This window comes from Staurois parvus, unplaced genomic scaffold, assembly GCF_062004578.1.
Source record: "Staurois parvus isolate SC_StPar_1 unplaced genomic scaffold, SC_StPar_1.0 ptg000613l, whole genome shotgun sequence".
Classification (NCBI taxonomy): domain Eukaryota; kingdom Metazoa; phylum Chordata; class Amphibia; order Anura; family Ranidae; genus Staurois; species Staurois parvus.
In genome coordinates, this window is record NW_028318409.1 from 3,383,788 (window position 1) to 3,404,608 (window position 20,821).

The 20,821-nt window shown below is 41.4% G+C and overlaps 2 protein-coding genes across 6 annotated transcripts in view; both read left to right on the plus strand.

Annotated features, from left to right (window-relative positions):
- CYB5R4 (cytochrome b5 reductase 4) overlaps positions 1-20,821 on the plus strand; it is a 218,152-nt gene that overhangs the window by 61,932 nt on the left and 135,399 nt on the right. The gene's annotated exons all lie outside the window — the stretch shown is intronic.
- LOC149449543 (uncharacterized) lies at positions 5,948-17,148 on the plus strand. The gene is made up of 2 exons (XM_089693122.1): positions 5,948-5,969; positions 16,460-17,148. Exons 1-2 carry the CDS (start codon positions 5,948-5,950, stop codon positions 17,146-17,148), a joined length of 711 nt encoding a protein of 236 aa, XP_089549248.1.

The window sequence follows — 20,821 nt, forward strand, 5'->3', positions numbered from 1 at the left end:
GAGTGGGGAAGTGTTGTATCATCTCCTGTGTTGCCTGCTTTAACCCCAGGGGCCTCACACAAGCACCCTCATTCACTTGACTGGGTTGACTAATGATGTTCTTGTCAGACACTAGTCCCAGTCATCCCCTGTGGACAACTGCACTTCTGGAACCACAGGAATTCTTTTGTTCTTCCTTACTTCAGCCTCCTTTACTTCCTGGGCAGTGAATATCGCATTCCTAGGCTCAGCCACATACCAGTAGGCTAGGCTTGCTTGACTTATAGGAATGGGGACTGCTGAAGATGTTGTTCTGCTAAGCTATATTCCTTGACCTATTGTACAGAGGCAACCATTACAGTACATTGATTTTGATACAGTTGTTTGATTTGTGTGATACGTGAGGTATAATGTCTAATCGGTTCAAACCGTGAAAAAGTCTCATACATATTGTATCGCCATACTTGAGAGGAATAGCAAAATGTGCTGTGGGTTGTAATTCTAAGTATGCCCATGCTGTGTTTGAGAAATATCTTAAAATTGACAACTTTGTATAAAAAAAAAAAATTATTGCAAAAAAAATGTTATTGCATTTTGCAAAAACTTGTAGCAAAATAAATAAGTCTTCAAAAGACTCACCGTGCCTCTTAAAAAATACCTTGGGTTGTTTACTCTCTAATATGTGGTCATTTTGTTGGTGTTTCTACTGTCCTGGTTCTCCACTGCATCCAAAAATGTCATAGGTAGTCAGGAAATTAGATGCGTAATTTATTGTTATTATTATACAGGATTTATATAGCGCCAACAGTTTGCGCAGCACTTTACAAAATGTTTACCCCTAAAATGGCTGCTGGTGCTCATTGGATTTTTCGCTCCTCTACATGGTTGGTCTGTGAAAAATTCTCACACATGTGGTCTCACCATACAAGGGAGGAGTAGCACGATATGTTTTGGCATGCAATTAAGTATAAATAAGTATGCCTACAATGTATTATGAATTGACAGTGCTGTGTAAAAAAAAAAAGAAAAAAAATACATTTTCGGTTTATATCCTGCTTTTTTTCAGAAATGTGTAGCAAAATATTACATTTTCAAAAAACTCACTATGCTTTTCAGAAAATATCCTTGAGGTGTTTGACTTCCAAAATGGGGTCATTTTGTGGGTGTTTCCACTGTCCTGGTGCTCCAGGGCCTTCAAAAATGTGATAGACAGTCAGAAAATGAGGTGCGCAATTTATGCTCCCTGAAAGCCCAAACGTGTTCCTCAGAAGGCATAACAGAATGTCTTTTGGCATGTAATTTTATGTATGCTTATGCTGTGTTAGAGAAATAACTTAAATAACAAATAATGAAATAACTTAAAATAACAACTTTGTGGAACAAAACTAATTTTATTTAATTTCTTCATTTTCCAAAAAAAGTAACACAAAATTACAACTTCAAAGAACTCCGAAAACTTCTTGCTAAATACTTTGGACTGTCTACTTTACAAAAAGGGGTCATTTGCAGGGTATTTATATTGTCCTGGCATTTTAGGGCCTCAAAAAATAAATGGCAGACAGTAGTACATCAGGATTGATCAGATTTCATAGTTTGTAGACTCTAGAACGTTCACACATACTAAATAATATTTACAGATTTGGGTAATTTTTACCAAAGAAATGTTGCAGAATACATTTGTCCTAAATTTATGAAAAAAAAAAGATTTATTTGCAAAATTTTATAACAAAAACTAAGAAAAATGTTTTTTTTGTTCAAAATTGTCAGTATTTTTTTATAGTTTAAAAAAAAAAGTAGTGATTAAACACAACCAAAAAAAGCTCTGTCTCAAAAAATATATAAACTTCATTTCGGTACAGTGTTTCTTGGCTGGGGAATTGTCATTCAAATTGAGACCGCAATGAAACCAGCAAAATGGCCTGGGCAGGAAGGGGGTGAAAGTGTCTCTGGACTTGAAGTGGTTAAGGTGGTGGTGTGGGGGGTGAGTTTTGGGACTGATGTAGTTAAAGGAAATACAGTGGATATAAAAAGTCTAAACACCCCTGTTAAAATTTCAGGTTTCTGTGATGTAAAAAAATCACTTCAGAACTTTTTCCACCTTTAATGTAAACTATACAACTCAATTGAAAAACAAAATGAAATCTTTTAGAGGGGGGGGAGTAAACATAAAAAAACTAAAATAATGCTGTTGCATAAGTGTACACATCCTCTTATAACTGGGGATGTAGCTGTGTTCAGAATTTGGCAATCACATTCAAAATCATTTTAAATAGGAGTTAGTACACACCTGCCATCATTTAAAGTGCCTCTGATTATCCCCAAATAAAGTTAAGCTGTTCTAGTAGGTCTTTCCTGACATTTTCTTAGTCGCATCCTACAGAAAAAACCATGGTCCGCAGAGAGCTTCCAAAGCATCAGAGGGATCTTATTGTTAAAAGGTATCAGTCAGGAAAAGGGTACAAAAGAATTTCCAGGGCATTAGATATACCATAGAACACAGTGAAGACAGTCCTCCTCAAGTGGAGAAAATATGGCACAACAGTGACATTACCAAGAACTGATCTCCCTCCAAAATTGACAAAAAGATGAGAAGAAAACTGGTCTGGGAGGCTGCCAAGAGGCCTACAGCAACATTAAAGGAGCTGCAGGAATATCTGGCAAGTACTGGCTGTGTGGTACGTGTGACAACAATCTCCCGTATTCTTCATATGTCTGGGCTATGGGGTAGAGTGGCAAGACGGAAGCTTTTTCTTACGAAGAAAAATATCCAAGCCCGGCTAAAGTTTGCAAAAACACATCTGAAGTCTCTCAAAAGCATGTGGTAAAATGTGTTATGGTCTGATGAAACCAAGGTTGAACTTATTGGCCATAATTCCAAAAGATATATTTGGTGCAAAAACCACACTGCACATCACCAAAAGAACACCATACCCACAGTGAAGCATGGTGGTAGCAGCATGAGTGTGTGTATATGTATATATGTATATGTGTGTATGTGTATATATATATATATATATATATATATATATATATATATATATATATATATATATATACACACACACATATATACCACCTTTTGTAAACTCCATAACTTTCTCGTACACCAATTAATTTACATGTATTGAGATTTTTTTTTTAGCAAAGACATGTAGTAGAATACATTTTGGCCTAAATTTATGATTAAATTAGATTTTACATTTTTTTTTTTTTACTGGACATGTTTAACCACTTCCATACAGGGTACTTTTACCTCCTTCCTGCCCAGGCCAATTTTCAGGTTTCAGCGCTGTCACACTTTGAATGACAATTGTGCGGTCATACAACACTGTACCCAAACTAAACTTTTATCATTTTCTTCACACAACTAGAGCTTTCTTTTGATGGTATTTAATCACCGCTGGGGTTTTTATTTTTTGCTAAATTAACAAAAAAAGTTTGAAAAAAACACGTTTTTCTTTGTTTCTGTTATAAAAGTTTGCAAATAATTGTTCTTCATAAATTTAGGCCAAGATGTATTCTGCTACATTTCTTTGGTGAAAATAACCCAAATTAGTATTTATTATTTAGTCTGTAGGAAATGTATAGAGTTCACAAACTATGGGATATATCTGAAAATTGATCAATCCTAAAGTACTGACAGCCAATCTAATTTCTTGAGGTCCAAGAATATTAGATGAGTACATATATAGACAGTCCGACATATTTCATAAAAGGCATGGCGAGTTTTTGAAGTTGTAATTTTTTGTCATTTTTCGGAAAATGAAGAAATTAAAAAATGATTTTCACTATTTTTTTTTACATACTGTCACCAGTACAGTACCAGTACAGCGTCGTCTTATAACTGGCATGGCGGTGATCAGGGACAATGACTGGTAACAGTACAAAAAAAAAACATTTTGATTTTTTTTTTTTTATTCTTTTTTTCTCTTTTTTTAAGTTTTTTTGTTTGTTTTTTTTGTTTGTTTTTTTTTCATATTGCTCTGTGACCAAAGTAGTATAATGTTACCATAGTAACATTGTACTACTTTGGGGAAGTAATCATTATTTTTTTTTTTACACAATTTGCTTATAGCAAAGAATTACTTTGCTATAAGCAAACATTTACCTGAATTAAATCGATTCATTCAGGGTTTTTTTTTTGTGATTAGCTGTGATTGGCCCAGCTTGTGAATGTGATCGCTGTGACTATTCACAACTAGACACACTTGTATACAATGGATGGCATGAAAGGAAGCCATCCATTATATACATATATGTGACCTGCTGTGATTGGTCACAGCAGGTCACATGGTACTGGCAACAGGGCCGGTACACAGATCTGTCATCGGCCATGTCCGAGGTACACGGCCGGTGACAGATCTCCCCACAGCACTGCCCTGTGGGCATGCGCAATGCACGTTCCAGAAAGGATGGCATATGGCATCCACCCTTAGGGATGAGCTGTTCGCCCGGTCGCCATCTGGCTATAGGCCGGGTGGCAACTGGTTAATAGCAAAAAGTAAAAAAATATTGTTTTTTTTCTCAAAATTGTCAGCATTTTTTTATTTATAGCACAAAAAAAACCGCACAGGCGATCAAATACCACCGAAAGAAGCTCAATTTGCGGGAAGAAAAAGAACCTAAATTTAATTTGGGTGCAGTGTTGCAATGGCCTGGTCAGGAAGAGAGTAAATCTTCTGGAGTGCAAGTGGTTAAGCGGTCTTGATTTTGTTTGATGATCACATCCATCAGTATCATAGGCCTCCATGATAATAATATCTGTTTCAGTGGTGTGATCATAATTCTGTGCTCTCAATAGATACTGTTTACATTAATGACTCTTGTTTTAGTCTTGTCATATTTGTAACATAATTGTTGCACTTTGTATACTTAGACAAAATCAAAGTAATTTTGTGGCTTAATAGAAAAAAGAAAAACCGTTGTCTTTTGCAGTATCATTTAGTAAATGATAGAGAAATTGTACAATCACAGTAAAACTGGGTCTGCATGCTCTCTATACTCCATAGTAACCAGCTATTAGTGTAATTAAATATATGAGTACTCCAACAGACTGCACAAACTCACAAACAGCAGAGAGCATTAGTGAACAACACTCAGCATATTTAAAATAATGACTTAATGAAGCGTAATGAAAATTATTTGGCACTGTGATGCAAATAATTTACTGATGCAGTTCATCAAGTAGTAATCAAACCATCAAGGACCTACAGCCATAAAGAAGTGAAACTTAATTGCCTTACAGTTCTGAGTACTCAGTCTTTTACATTTTTCCTAAGCATAGTTGCATTCTTTAAATTTACAAATTCACTCAAATAAAGCTAAAAGTAGTACCCCCTTATCAGTAAATGTATACTGATGGAGCTTGTTAATCATGAATTATTTAAAAAAAATGTATACCCGAAGCCTAGCTAAAAGAGACAGCATGCTATAAACAGACAATGGGCCTGTGTATTTCTCCTGAATAACATATGATTACAGTATTAACCCCTTTCTGCAATGTTTATTCATGGCCAATTTAGTTGTGCTATCAAATAGTACAAAATCAGTCCTTTCTTGAAATGAACATCCATTTGCCATGTGTAGATGAATCTAAAGCTGTATGTAAATATGTGCTCTCTTGTTAGGATGATGTTTTAAATGACAACTGTTGTCATGGTGAGAAATATGAGAGCATTGATTACCTTCCATTGTCATCTGTCAGTGAAGAGTGATCGATTGATGAAATATAATGGGTTTTTAACAATACTTTGACATGAAACTTGCTCATCCATCTCTCTTTTTGCAATGAAATGGAGCAGCAGGCTGCTTGTTGCTCTTCTGTACTTTTCAGTTTTGGTTTAAAGATTCTAGAAGCATTATGACTAGAATTGATATAGTCACAAAATATTTCAAAAGGAGCCCTGAGGTAGCCACGTGATCCGTGACGTAACGCGTAGGACGGAAGCGTGGTTACGTCATATCCGGTATGGATGGCAGCTGTCATCTTGGTACTGCTGATCCCATACACCTTCCCTGCTTTTTTTTTCTGCATTAATTTTGCCTGTTTTGGTCTGCGGACCTATTTTAAAATGTGAGTAGTGATTTTTGGATGTTATTCAAAATAAAGTTTGACATATTACACTCTGGTAGTCTTCTTGCTTGCATCATTGGAGATAGCCTTTTGCTCTTTCATTGCTATCGAGGACCAATTTCTTGAAATCATCATCTGAGGTTCTCTATGCGTTGTGAGTCCTTGCAGGTCGCATTTTGTAGGTGAGCGTGCACGCTAGCCGGTGCAGGATTTTTTTCTTATGTTTGCAGCGCTGGATTTTTCATGGCGTGCACTGAAGGTTTACTGAGTTTTTGGGACTGCCATATACAGTGGGGCAAAGCCCCACTGTATAGTCAGCCACCAATTTTGCAAGTTCTCCCACTTAAAAAGATGAGAGAGGCCTGTAATTGGCATCATAGGTAGACCTCAACTATGAGAGACAAAATGAGAAAAAAAATCCAGACAATCACATTGGCTGATTTGGAAAGAATTTATTTGCAAATTATGGTGGAAAATAAGTATTTGGTCAATATCAAAAGTTCATGTCAATGCTTTGTTATATATCCTTTGTTGGCAATGACAGAGGTCAAACGTTTCCTGTAAGTCTGATGTTGCCACCCCCATGCTTCACAGTAGATATGGTGTTCTTTGGATGCAACTCAGCATTCTCTCTCCAAACACAACGAGTTGTGTTTCTAACAAATAGTTCTATTTTGGTTTCATCTGACCATATGACATTCTCCCAATCCTCTTCTGGATAATCCAAATGCTCTCTAGCAAACTTCAGATGGGCCCGGATATGTACTGGCTTAAGCAGGGGGACACGTCTGGCACTGCAGGATCTGAGTCCCTGGCGGCGTAGTTTGTTACTGATGGTAGCCTTTGTTACATTGGTCCCAGCTCTCTGCAGGTCATTCACTAGCTCCCCCCGTGTGGTCCTGGGATTTTCGCTCATCATTCTTGTGATCATTTTGACCCCACGGGGTGAGATCTTGCGTGGAGCCCCAGCTCGAGGGAGATTATCAGTGGTCTTGTATGTCTTCCATTTTCTAATTATTGCTCCCACAGTTGATTTGTTCACACCAAGCTGCTTGCCTATTGCAGATTCAGTCTTCCCAGCCTGGTGCAGGTCTACAATTTTGTTTCTGGTGTCCTTCGACAGCTCTTTGGTCTTCACAATAGTGGAGTTTGGAGTGTGACTGTTTGAGGTTGTAGACAGGTGTCTTTTATACTGATAACAAGTTCAAACAGGTGCCATTGATACAGGTAATGAGTGCAGGACAGAGGAGCCTCTTAAAGAAGAAGTTACAGGTCTGTGAGAGCCAGAAATCTTGCTTGTTTGTAGGTGACCAAATACTTATTTTCCACCATAATTTGCAAATAAATTCTTTCCAAATCAGCCAATGTGATTGTCTGGATTTTTTTTCTCATTTTGTCTCTCATAGTTGAGGTCTACCTATGATGCCAATTACAGGCCTCTCTCATCTTTTTAAGTGGGAGAACTTGCACAATTGGTGGCTGACTAAATATTATTTTGCACCACTGTATATAATTTTTGGGACTGCGTCACCTATTGATTTTTTTTGGGGAGTGGGTCGCTTATTGATTTTTTGCGACTGAGTCACTTTTAATACACCTTACACATCATCATTGTTCATATATTCACCTTTGCCACCAGCACTTTATAGCCTTTTGTGCTGCTGTTATTGTCATTTGTCATTTTTTTGCACCCATTCACGTTTTTTTGAATATGTTATGCTTACACTTGGATGAGGGGTATGTTTTTTACATAGTTACATAGTTAGTCTGGCTGAAAAAAGACAAAAGTCCATCTAGTTCAACTGTTAAAAAAAAAAAAAAAAAAAGTTATAGTCCTATACCCACAGTTGATCCAGAGGAATACAAAAAACACCCCAGCAAAGCATGATCCAATTTGCTCCTGCAGGGAAAACATTCCTTCCTGATCCCTCGAGAGGCAATCAGATATTCCCTGGATCAACTTTACCTATAAATGTTATATCCAGTAATATTCTGTGTATCTAAGAAAGAATCCAGGCCTTTTTTTTAAAGCAATCCACTGAGCTGGCCAGAACCAACTCTTGAGGGAGTCTATTCCACATTTTCACAGCTCTCACTGTGAAGAAACCTTTCCGTGTTTGGAGATTAAATTTATTTTCCTCCAGACGTAAAGAGTGCCCCCTTGTCCTCTGTGATGACCTCAGGGTGAATAGCTCTACACCAAGTTCACTATATGAACCACTGATGTATTTATACATATTGATCATATCCCCCCTTAATCTCCTCTTCTCAAGAGAGAATAAATTCAGTTCCTCTAAACTTTCCTCATAGCTGAGCTCCTCCATGCCTCTTATTAGTTTGGTTGTCCTTCTCTGTACTTTCTCCAGTTCCCCAATGTTCTTTTTGTGAATTGGTGCTCAAAACTGAACTGCATGTTCCAGATGAGGTCTTACTAATGATTTATACAGGGATAATATGTTCTCTCTCTCTGGGGTCTATACCTCTTTTAATACAAGAGAGGATTTTTCTCACTTTAGAAACCGCAGCTTGGTATCGCATGCCATTATTAAGCCTGTGATCTAACAGAACTCCCAGATCCTTCTCCACCATTGATTCCCCCAGTTGTACCCCCCTAGTATGTATGATGCATGCATACTCTTAGCCCCCAAGTGCATAACCTTACATTTATCAACATTAAACCTCATTTGCCACATAGTTGCCAATTAAACAGTCCATTAAGGTCGTCTTGTAAGTTGAAGACATCCTGTTGTATTTAGTTTATTGCATTTATGTTTCCACTCTTCATTCACGAAGTAGCGCAGCACCCTTTCACTCCTTTATTTGTTTTCACTATTTTTGGAATATAGTTGGGTGTTTGCGACCACTTTGCTTTTGGGGGTCATTGTGGATAGGGAGGTAGCGCAGGAGGACCATCTCTATACTATTTTTGAATACATATTCAACACATTTATTATAAATAAAATTATTCAGGACAGTGTACATGCCAGCTCTCCAGTGTCAAGCTTCCTCCTTCAACCAACATACCAGGTCCAACACCACACTCAAAACTCTCCTCCTTTGGCCCTGTTACCACAGAGAGGTTGCCAAACTCCTTTCCGAGGCTCACTCACCACCTGTCCCCTGGACCCTGTCCCCTCACAATTATTGTGGCCTCCTTCCTGCTCTATAAATAACTCTCTAACCCACATCTTCAACTACTAAATAATATTCACTGATTAGGGTCATTTTTACCAAAGAAATGTAGCAGAATACTTTTGTCCTAATTTTATGAAAAAAAAGATTATTTATTTGCAAAATTGTATAACAAAAATTAATGGTTTTTTTTTTCAAAATTGTCAGTATTTTTTATAGTTAAACAAAATTAAAAGTGATTAAACACCACCAAAAAAAGCTCTGTCTCAAAAAATATATAAATTTAATTTGGGTACAGTGTTGCTTGGCTAAGGAATTGTCATTCAAATTGAGACCACAATTAAATCAGAAAAATGGCCTGGGCAGGAAGGGGGTGAAAGTGTCTCTGGACTTGAAGTGGTTAAGGTGGTGGTGTGGGGGGTGAGTTTTGGGACTGATGTAGTTAAAGGAAATATATTGTCACAGAAAACACTTTTATTTTATAACATCACCATTGTCATAACAATACAAATAATAGTTATATTAGAAAATCCAATGTAAACTCACTTTAAAAAATTTCCTTTCGTGTTATGAGTGTTGCCTGTCTGCTGGCCATCTACTTCCACAACTTCATGGATTTCCTGCATGCTTTGCAGGATGCCACAATTATTGCAGCCTCCTTCCTTCTCTATCATAAACTCTCTAACCCACATCTTCAACCTCTACTTCTCCACTGGCACCTTTCCCTCGCCGTTCAAGCATGCACTGCCTAATCCTATAGTTAAAAAACCTTCACTGGACCCAACCTGTTTGAATAACTTAAGGCCCATTTCCCTGCTCCCGTTTGCCTCCAAGCTTTTCGAGCGCCTTGTTCACAACCGTATGAGTTTCCACCTCAGCGACAACAACCTTCTGGATCCCCTACAGTCTGGCTTCCGCCCACAACATTCCACTGCCCTAGTAAAACTTACTAATGACCTACTAACTGCTAAAACCAATGTCCATTACCCCATACTTATGCTCCTATACCTTTTCACTGCCTTTGATACAGTTTACCACCTGCTTCTCCTCAGTAAACTCCACTCCCTTGGCCTCCGTGACTATGCTCTTTCCTGCTTCTCCTCTTACTTTTCTAAGCGCACTTTCAGTGTCACATGGATCACGAACTCCTCCGCCTTCCTTTTTCTTTTGGGGTACCCCAAGGCTCTGTCTTTGGGCCCCTCCTTTTCTCTCTACAACTCCTCCCTGGGCCAATTGATAACCTCCCATGGCTTCAAATACCAGCTCTACGCTAACGACACCCAGATCTGTCTCTCCACTCCCCAGCTCACCCCCTCAGTCTTCTCACGTATTGCAAATCTACTGAGTGACATATCAGTATGGATGTCACACCACTTTCTCAAGCTCAATCTTTCTAAAACTGTAATATTTGCTCCTCCCCGATCCCCCACTCATGACTTTACCACCAAGGTTAACAGCACAAACATTGGTCCCTCCCAACATGGCCAGGGTGCTAGGCATAAACCTACACTCTAACCTCACCTTCCACATCCAATCACTGGCTAAATCCTGCTGCCTCAACCTCTGCAACATTTCCAGAATTCGCCCCTTAATGGCTAACGACACAAGAAAAAAAACTTATCCACACCTTGGTTATATCCCGCCTTGATTACTGCAACTCTCCTCACTGGCCTACTTTTACAAAGGCTATCCCCCTTTCAGTCTATTGTGAATGCTGCTACTGGACACCTTACCAACGATCAGCATCTGCTGCCCCTCCCTGCCAAGCCCTTCACTGGCTTCCACTAGTCAAACGTATAAAATTAAAAATACTAACCAAAACGTACAAAGCCATCCACATTTCTCCTTGCTACATCACCAACCTCATCTGCAGATATCTTCCAAATTTTCTTCTCTGCTGCTTCCTAACTCCCTTGATACCTCCTCCCATGCCCACCTCCAGGACTTTGCCAGAACCTCTCCTGTCCTCTGGAACTCCCTACTCCAGTATGTCCGGTCAGCTCCCACCCTGTCCACCTTTAGGTTACCTTTGAAAACCCACTTATTCAGGGGAGCCTACCCCACCTTCACCTAAGAACTGTACTTGAATCACCTCCACCAGATCATCCCCTGCAGCTTTTGCCTTTTTTATCACCTCCCCTTCCTTTAGATTGTAAGCTCCATAAGCAGGGCCCTCCTATTCCTTCCGTATTGAACTGTATTGCAACAGTCCCCCTTTATATTGTAAAGCGCTGCACAAACTGTTGCCGCTATATAAATCCTTTATAATAATAATAATCTCTAGTTGTAAAGATATGATTTAACTGAATTCCTTAAACTCAAAACCAGAAATGCATTAAAGCGGTATTAAAACCAAAACCAAAAAGGCAATATATTGCAGCTTACCAATAATTAGATGTGGTGGCTGCATTAGTTTTCTTTGGCTTTTTTCTCTGTGTTTTCACCTGGTGATCTGGCTAGTAACACACCTCCTGTATTAGTGATATACAACTTTGAAGAACTGAGTACAGGAGGCACAGCAGCATTGTCAGTCTGGGGGTGGAGGGGGTTAGTGTTAAATGAATTGGCAGATTTAGAACCACTAACTTATCTTTATTTTAGGCTTAATCACATAGTACACACAATGAAAATATGGGGTGACTGATCGTCATTTTTTTTTTTTTATTACATGCTAGTCTCATATCGAAAACGAATAGGTTACAGAAGTTATGAAAATTCTTGTAAGACAGAAAACGGCTTCCCTGATCATCATTGCAGCCCCAAAAGTGCCCAGCAGTGCCGCCTATCATTGCCTAGCAGTGCCGCCAGTCAGTGCCCATCGGTGCTGCATATCAGTGCAGCAGCATCAGTGCTTCCTCATCAATTTGCACCAGTGCCCATCAGTGCAGCCTCCTCAACGCATTATCAGTGGAGAAAATTTACATGTTTGTAAACTTTTATAATGGAAACAAAGAAAAATATTTTTTTTTTTCAAATTGTTTGCTCTTTTTTCGTTTATGGTGCAAAAAATAAAAAACCCAGTGGCAATTAAATACCACCACTGGGTTCATTCAAAGTGCAACAGTGATGACAGCTGAAAACTGGCCTGGGCAGGTAGGGGGTAAAAGTTCCTGGTAGGCAAGTGGTTAAAAACACATTAAAGTTATTTTTCGGGCACACAAACGCAATGAATGATATGTTTTTTTTCAAAAAATATAAATGATGAGGTTGTCCCGAGTAAATAGATACCCAGTATGTCAAACCTGAAATTTGTATGCGCTGGTGAAATGGCGACGGGCTTCAGTACCCTATACAGTCAGGTCCATAAATATTGGGACATCAACACAATTCTAATGTTTTTTACTCTATACACGACCACAATGGATTTGAAATGAAATGAAACGAACAAGATGTGCTTTAACTGCAGACTGTCAGCTTTAATTTGAGGGTATTTACATCCAAATCAGGTGAACGGTGTAGGAATTACAACAGTTTGCATATGTGCCTCCCACTTGTTAAGGGACCAAAAGTAATGGGACAGAATAATAATCATAAATCAAACTTTCACTTTTTAATACATGGTTGCAAATCCTTTGCAGTCAATTACAGCCTTAAGTCTGGAACTCATAGACATCACCAGCCGCTGGGTTTCATCCCTGGTGATGCACTGCCAGGCCTCTACTACAACGGTCTTCAGTTCCTGCTTGTTCTTGGGGCATTTTCCCTTCAGTTTTGTCTTCAGCAAGTGAAATGCATGGTCAATCGGATTCAGGTCAGGTGATTGACTTGGCCATTGCATAACATTCCACTTCTTTCCCTTAAAAAACTCTTTGGTTGCTCTAGAAGTATGCTTTGGGTCATTGTCCATGTCAGGGCCTGGACTTGAACCTTGGACTTCTACTGTGTCAGGCAGTAACTCTACTCACTGAGCTACCTAGGATGCTGCACAACACTTTGCCTCATCTATTGGATAATCCTGCCTTGTGCCTTGTTTGCTCTTGAACCTTGAACTCCTTGCTCCTCCCATGAACTTCCTATATAAGCCATGTCCTTGGACTTCCTCCTTGCCAGATTATTGTGCCTTTCCAGCCAATATCCTGCTACTGTTCCTGCTGCTGTCTACACCTCCGCTACTGACCTTTGGCTTGTTCCTGACCACGATTGATCTGCTACCATTTGTGACCGACCCTTGGCTTGTGACCGACTCTGCTTTCGTCTGATCCCTAACCTGTTGATCCGCTATTGGTTCCCAGTCTGCTCATTCCCTGGTGGGGTGATCCTGAGATCTGCGACCTGGTATTAACACGCAGCCCAATCCATCTCCACCATTAGGAGCTCTGGTGAATACCGGTTAATACTTAGACCCCGCACCTCAGGTGAGCCTGCGTCATTCCCAGGGGGATCCGCTGGTGTACCTATCCTGCTGGTTCCAGGTAAGCCTTTTACTGCTATAGCAACTGGTCTCTGAACCTGACCTTACACCGTGACAGAATAATCTGGCCCACACATGGAGGCCGCTATAGCAAATGCCATGGCTCCTGTCAGGCAGCAAATTTCAGAGCTACAAGAGTTTGGTGTTACCTACCAAAAGAAATTTGCTGAACTGCAAAGTGTAGTAGAGGGGCAACAGGAAGAGATCCATGCTCTGCAGACACGATTGCTGGACATGTGCTCCCGCGATGTTGCTAATACACGCATGCCTCTGCCACTCAAGTTCAATGGAGACAGTTGATGGTTCACCTTTATCATCAGGACCAGTTACTCATGAAACAGTTCCTCTAGTACTCCAATTTCAGGCTGACCATTTTGAGACCATCAGCTTTCAGCTGATTACATCACCTAAATTTCCTGTCATCCTGGGCATCCCTTGGTTTACTACCCATAATCCCTTCATCAACTGGGGAGCACGGACCATAAATTTTACATCCCCACATTGTGAGGAACATTGTAGGAAACCATGTGCTACAAGTTGTCTACCAATCAGGAAATCACAGGCTGATATGGTAACTACACAGTCATATGACAATCTGCCTCCACAATACCATGAGTTTCGAGACGTCTGTGATAAGAAAAATGCGGATCAACTACCTCCTCATCGTCCATATGATTGTCCCATTGAACTGCTTCCAGGAGCAGAAATACCATTCAGCCGCATTTTCAATTTATCAGAACCTGAGTTAAAGGTGCTAAGGGAGTGGCTTGATGAGAATTTGGAGAAGGGCTTTATCAGACCCTCAACATCTCCTGCAGGAGCAGCCCTGTTCTTTGTTGAGAAAAAGGACTCCACCTTGCGTCCATCCATTGATTTTAGGGGCTTGAATAAAATCACTGTTAAAAACCGTTACCCACTCCCTTTAATCGCAGAGATGTTGGAAAGACTCCGCTCTGCCAAAGTCTTCACAAAACTTGACTTACGGGGGGCATATAACCTGGTACGCATGCGTCAAGGCGACGAATGGAAGACTGCCTTTAGAACCAGATATGGACACTTTGAGTCCCTAGTTATGCCTTTTGGCCTATGTAATGCTCCCGCGACTTTTCAGCACTTCATAAATGATGTGTTTCGAGATTTGTTGGACCAGTTTGTTATTGCTTATCTGGACGATATACTCATCTTTTCGGACAACCTGGTGGAGCATCGCAAGCATGTCTGCACTGTATTCAAAAGGTTAAGGATGAACCAACTTTACATCAAACTGGAGAAGTGTGAGTTTGAATGAGCCCAGATCCAGTTCTTGGGATATATCGTTTCTTCAGAAGGAGTGAGCATGGATCCTGAAAAGATCAAGGCAGTGGTGGATTGGACTGCCCCTGGAAACGTTAAGGAAATACAACGATTTATTGGATTTGCAAACTTTTATAGGAAATTCATAAGAAACTTCTCTAAGGTAATAGCACCAATTACACAGCTGACAAAGAAAGGAGTGCCCTTTGCATGGTCAACTGAGGCACAAACTGCTTTTAGTAAGCTAAAGACTCTCTTCACATCTGCACCAATATTGGTACATCCTGATCCTGAGCTACCTTTTATTGTGGAAGTGGATGCCTCAGACTCTGCCGTGGGAGCTATCATTTCTCAGCGACGAGGAGAAAAAATGCAGCTTCATCCCTGTGCTTATTTTTCTCGTTTGATGTCATCTGCTGAAAGGAATTATGACATTGGGAATAAGGAGTTGCTGGCAATTAGGGAAGCCTTTTCCGAATGGAGGAATCTGTTGGAAGGGGCTAAGCATCCTGTGACTGTCTTCACGGATCATAAAAATCTAGAATTCATCCGTTCTGCCAAGAGATTGTCTTCTAGACAAGCACGTTGGTCACTGTTCTTTTCCAGGTTCAATTTTATTATCTCATATTGACCTGGGTCAAGAAACGGAAAGGCTGATGCCTTATCACGAATGTCGTCTGGGCCTCTCCAGGAGAACACTTCTGAATGCACAATCCTGCCTCAAAAGAACTTTCTAGGGGCCACAAGTCCTAAGGCATTCTTGAATCTTCTTAAAGAGGGGTATGAGAATGACCCACTTCTCAATCATCCACCTACGGACATTAACCTGACTTATAAGAATGGCTTTTGGATTCAAGGACATCATCTTTATGTACCTGAATCTGTTCGGGTGGAAGCTCTCAAGTTGGTTCATGATTCCAAACTTGCTGGGCATTTTGGAGTCGCTAAGACCGAAGAACTATTATCACGTTCCTTTTGGTGGCCGGGGTACAAGAAAGATGTCAAACGCTATGTGACCTCATGCTTGACCTGTGCACGCAATAAGATTCCCCGAGCCTCCCCTTTGGGGTTGCTTCAGCCACTCCCTGTTCCATCAAGACCATGGGGGTCTATTTCTATGGATTTTGTGGTGGATTTACCTACCTCAAAAGGAATGACAACCATTTTGGTAGTGGTTGACCGTCTCACTAAAATGGCCCATTTTGTTCCAGTTAAGGGGGTGCCCACTGCTGAACAGACTGCTGAACTGATGGTTCGAGAAATCTTTAAACTGCATGGAATCCCTGATGATGTGGTGTCTGACAGAGGTGTGCAGTTTACTTCGAAATTCTGGAGAAGTTTTTGCTCAGCCTTAGGTGTTACAATTAATCTGTCCTCTGCTTTTCATCCCCAGTCTAATGGTCAGACTGAGAGAACTAATCAAACAATGGAACAGTATCTTCGATGCTTTGTCACTTATCTTCAGGATGACTGGGTGGACTGTCTTCCCACTGCAGAGTTTGCATACAACAATTCTAAACATAGTTCCACCTCTCAAAGTCCTTTTTACTTAAACGCCGGTTACCATCCAGTTTTTATTCCTGATCTCCCCATCACAACTCCAATCCCTGCTGTTACCAATAGACTAACTACATTGCAGGAGATTCAAGAGAAATTGATTGAGACTTTGAGGGAAGCTCAGGAGTATTACAAAAAGTCTGCAGACAGACACCGGAGAACACTTCCTACTTTTCATGTGGGTGAAAAAGTTTGGTTATCAACAAAGAATTTGAAGGTCCAGGTGCCATCTGCTAAGTTGGGTCAAAAGTTTGTGGGTCCTTTTCAGATTTCTGCCCAAATCAACCCAGTCACCTTTCGCTTACAGCTTCCGGATAGTATGAGGATTCACCTTGTTTTTCATATATCACTACTCAAACCGTTTCAGGAAAATCCTTTCCCTGGAAGAATTTTTCCACCTCCTCCACCTGTTGAGGTACAGGGTGAAGAAGAATTTGTGGTGGAGAAAATCCTTGATTCCAGGATCTTTAGGAATAAGTTACAGTATCTGGTTCAATGGGAAGGATATGGACCAGAAGAAAATTCTTGGGAGCCTGAGGAGAATGTTCATGCTCCTAGACTAACAAGAGAATTCCACCAGAGGTTTCCACACAAGCCTAGTCCTAAGACGTCCAGAGGACGTCCTGGGAGGAGGGGAGTACTGTCAGGGCCTGGACTTGAACCTGGGACTTCTACTGTGTCAGGCAGTAACTCTACTCACTGAGCTACCTAGGATGCTGCACAACACTTTGCCTCATCTATTGGATAATCCTGCCTTGTGCCTTGTTTGCTCTTGAACCTTGAACTCCTTGCTCCTCCCATGAACTTCCTATATAAGCCATGTCCTTGGACTTCCTCCTTGCCAGATTATTGTGCCTTTCCAGCCAATATCCTGCTACTGTTCCTGCTGCTGTCTACACCTCCGCTACTGACCTTTGGCTTGTTCCTGACCACGATTGATCTGCTACCATTTGTGACCGACCCTTGGCTTGTGACCGACTCTGCTTTCGTCTGATCCCTAACCTGTTGATCCGCTATTGGTTCCCAGTCTGCTCATTCCCTGGTGGGGTGATCCTGAGATCTGCGACCTGGTATTAACACGCAGCCCAATCCATCTCCACCATTAGGAGCTCTGGTGAATACCGGTTAATACTTAGACCCCGCACCTCAGGTGAGCCTGCGTCATTCCCAGGGGGATCCGCTGGTGTACCTATCCTGCTGGTTCCAGGTAAGCCTTTTACTGCTATAGCAACTGGTCTCTGAACCTGACCTTACACCGTGACAGTCCATCTGCACTGTGAAGCGGCGTCCAATGAGTTGTGAAGCATTTGGCTGAATATGAGCAGATAATATTGCCCGAAACACTTTAGAATTCATCCTGCTGCTTTTGTGAGCAGTCACATCATCAATAAATACAAGAGAACCAGTTCCATTGGCAGCCATACATGCCCACGCCATGACACTACCACCACCATGCTTCACTGATGAGGTGGTATGCTTAGGATCATGAGCTTTTCCTTTCCTTCTCCATACTCTTCTCTTCCCATCACTCTGGTACAAGTTGATCTTGGTCTCATCTGTCCATAGGATGTTGTTCCAGAACTGTGAAGGCTTTTTTAGATGTCGTTTGGCAAACTCTAATCTGGCCTTCCTGTTTTTGAGGCTCACCAATGGTTTACATCTTGTGGTGAACCCTCTGTATTCACTCTGGTGAAGTCTTCTCTTGATTGTTGACTTTGACACACATGCCCCTACCTCCTGGAGAGTGTTCTTGATCTGGCCAACTGTTGTGAAGGGTGTTTTCTTCACCAGGGAAAGAATTCTTCGGTCATCCACCACAGTTGTTTTCCGTGGTCTTCCGGGTCTTTTGGTGTTGCTGAGCTCACCGGTGCGTTCCTTCTTTTTAAGAATGTCCCAAACAGTTGTTTTGGCCACGCCTAATGTTTTTGCTATCTCTCTGATGGGTTTGTTTTGTTTTTTCAGCCTAATGATGGCTTGCTTCACTGATAGTGACAGCTCTTTGGATCTCATCTTGAGAGTTGACAGCAACAGATTCAAAATGCAAATAGCACACTTGAAATAAACTCTTGACTTTTTATCTGCTCATTGTAATTGGGATAATGAGGGAATAACACACACCTGGCCATGGAACAGCTGAGAAGGCAATTGTCCCATTACTTTTGGTCCCTTAACAAGTGGGAGGCACATATGCAAACTGTTGTAATTCCGACACCGTTCACCTGATTTGGATGTAAATACCCTCAAATTAAAGCTGACAGTCTGCAGTTAAAGCACATGTTGTTCATTTCATTTCAAATCCATTGTGGTGGTGTATAGAGCCAAAAATGTTAGAATTGTGTCGATGTCCCAATATTTATGGACCTGACTGTATTTTCTTTGACTCTTTAAAAGTCCCCTAGGGCATCATTTTAGTATTACAGAGGAGATCTGGTGCTAGAAATATTGCTCTCACTCTGGCATGCGTGGCAATGTGTAACACGTATCACAATTAACATGCGTGTATACCGTATTTTCTGGCGTATAAGACAACTTTTTACCCCTTGAAAATCTTCTCAAAAGTCGGGGGTCGTCTTATACGCCGGTATACGGCATACTGACACTTTTTAGGGGGGCGGCTGGGTGCCGCCGCCGCCCCCCCCTTCCGACGGAAGGGACACTAAGTACAGGGGTGGGCAGGGGCTGTTTCTTACCTGGCTCCGGTCCCACGACGATCTGGTCCAGGAAGCGTGGCTGCTCCTTCAGTTCGGCCACTGGATGTTCACGCGGCTGCTCGGCTCCGCCTCCTTACCGATGATTGGCCGCCAGAACTGTAGCTCAGGAAAGGCACACAGGCGGCTAATCACCGGCAAGGGGGCGGAGCTGAGCGGCCCCAGGAAAATCGAGTGCAGGAGCAGCAGGTAAGTGTTCAGTGTAGATGTGCTGCTGCAACCACATATGCTGGCTGCAGCAGCACCATACTAGAACAGGGTCAGCAAGTGTAATTGGTGTCAGTGGGAGGAATAGTGCCCCATCATTGGTGTCACTGATACCAATGATGGAGCACTATTCCTCCCACTGACACCAACGATGGGGCACTATCCCCCCCCCCACTGACACCAATGACGGGGCACTATTCCCCCCCCACTGACACCAATGATGGGGCACTATTCCACCCCCCACTGACACCAGTGATGGGACACCATTCCTCCCACTGACACCAATGTTGGGACACTATTCCTCCCACTGACACCAATGATGGGGCACTATTCCCCCCACTGATACTAATGATGGGGCACTATTCCTGCCACTGATACCAATGATGGGGCTCTATTCCTGCCACTGATACCAATGATGGGGCACTATTCCTGCCACTGATACTAATGATGGGGCACTATTCCTGCCACTAATGCCAATGATGGGGCACTATTCCCCCCACTGGCACCAATGTTGGGACACTATTCCTCCCACTGACACCAGTGATGGGACACTATTCCCCCCACTGATACTAATGATGGGGCACTATTCCTGCCACTGATACCAATGATGGGGCTCTATTCCTGCCACTGATACCAATGATGGGGCACTATTCCTGCCACTGATACTAATGATGGGGCACTATTCCTCCCACTGATACCAATGATGGGGCACTATTCCTCCCACTGATACCAATGATGGGGCACCTATTCTCCCCACTGATACTAATGATGGGGCACTATTCCTGCCACTAATGCCAATGATGGGGCACTATTCCTGCCACTAATACCAATGATGGGGCACTATTCCTCCCACTGACACCGATGACAGGGCACTATTCCTCCCACTGGTGTGCATTGGAAGAGGGGTAGTCTTATACGGCGAGTATAGCCCAAACACTACATTTTAGCCAGAAAAGTAGGGGGTCGTCTTATACGCCCAGTCGTCTTATACGCAGGCAAATACGGTATATGTGGGGGTGGATGCCTCAAAAAAAATTAGGGGTGGGGGGGATTTTATATGCTTGGGTGTAACTTCTATTTTTTATAACTAAAGAAAAATGTTTTTACTTTTTTTTTTTCCACATAAGATAAGAGACAAAAATATACATATATCTACTCATCTCTGAGTCCATTTAAAGGGACACAAGCTATTTTTGACCCCACCTAACGATTTGGTCATATATGTCAGGTCAGTGCACACTGGTAAAGAAGCACACAAGTTAAAGATTTGTGGACTTTTTTCATATTTTTCACTAGTGAAAGACACACCAAAGTCGCGGATTATTTTAAGACAAGCACGCAGCGTTAGTAGGATTGCAATATCATGCTGCTGAACTAATGTTGGACTCACTTATGTAATTTTAAATTATATTTATGAATTTATTTAATTTAAATTTATATATATATCCTTTTGTGCATATT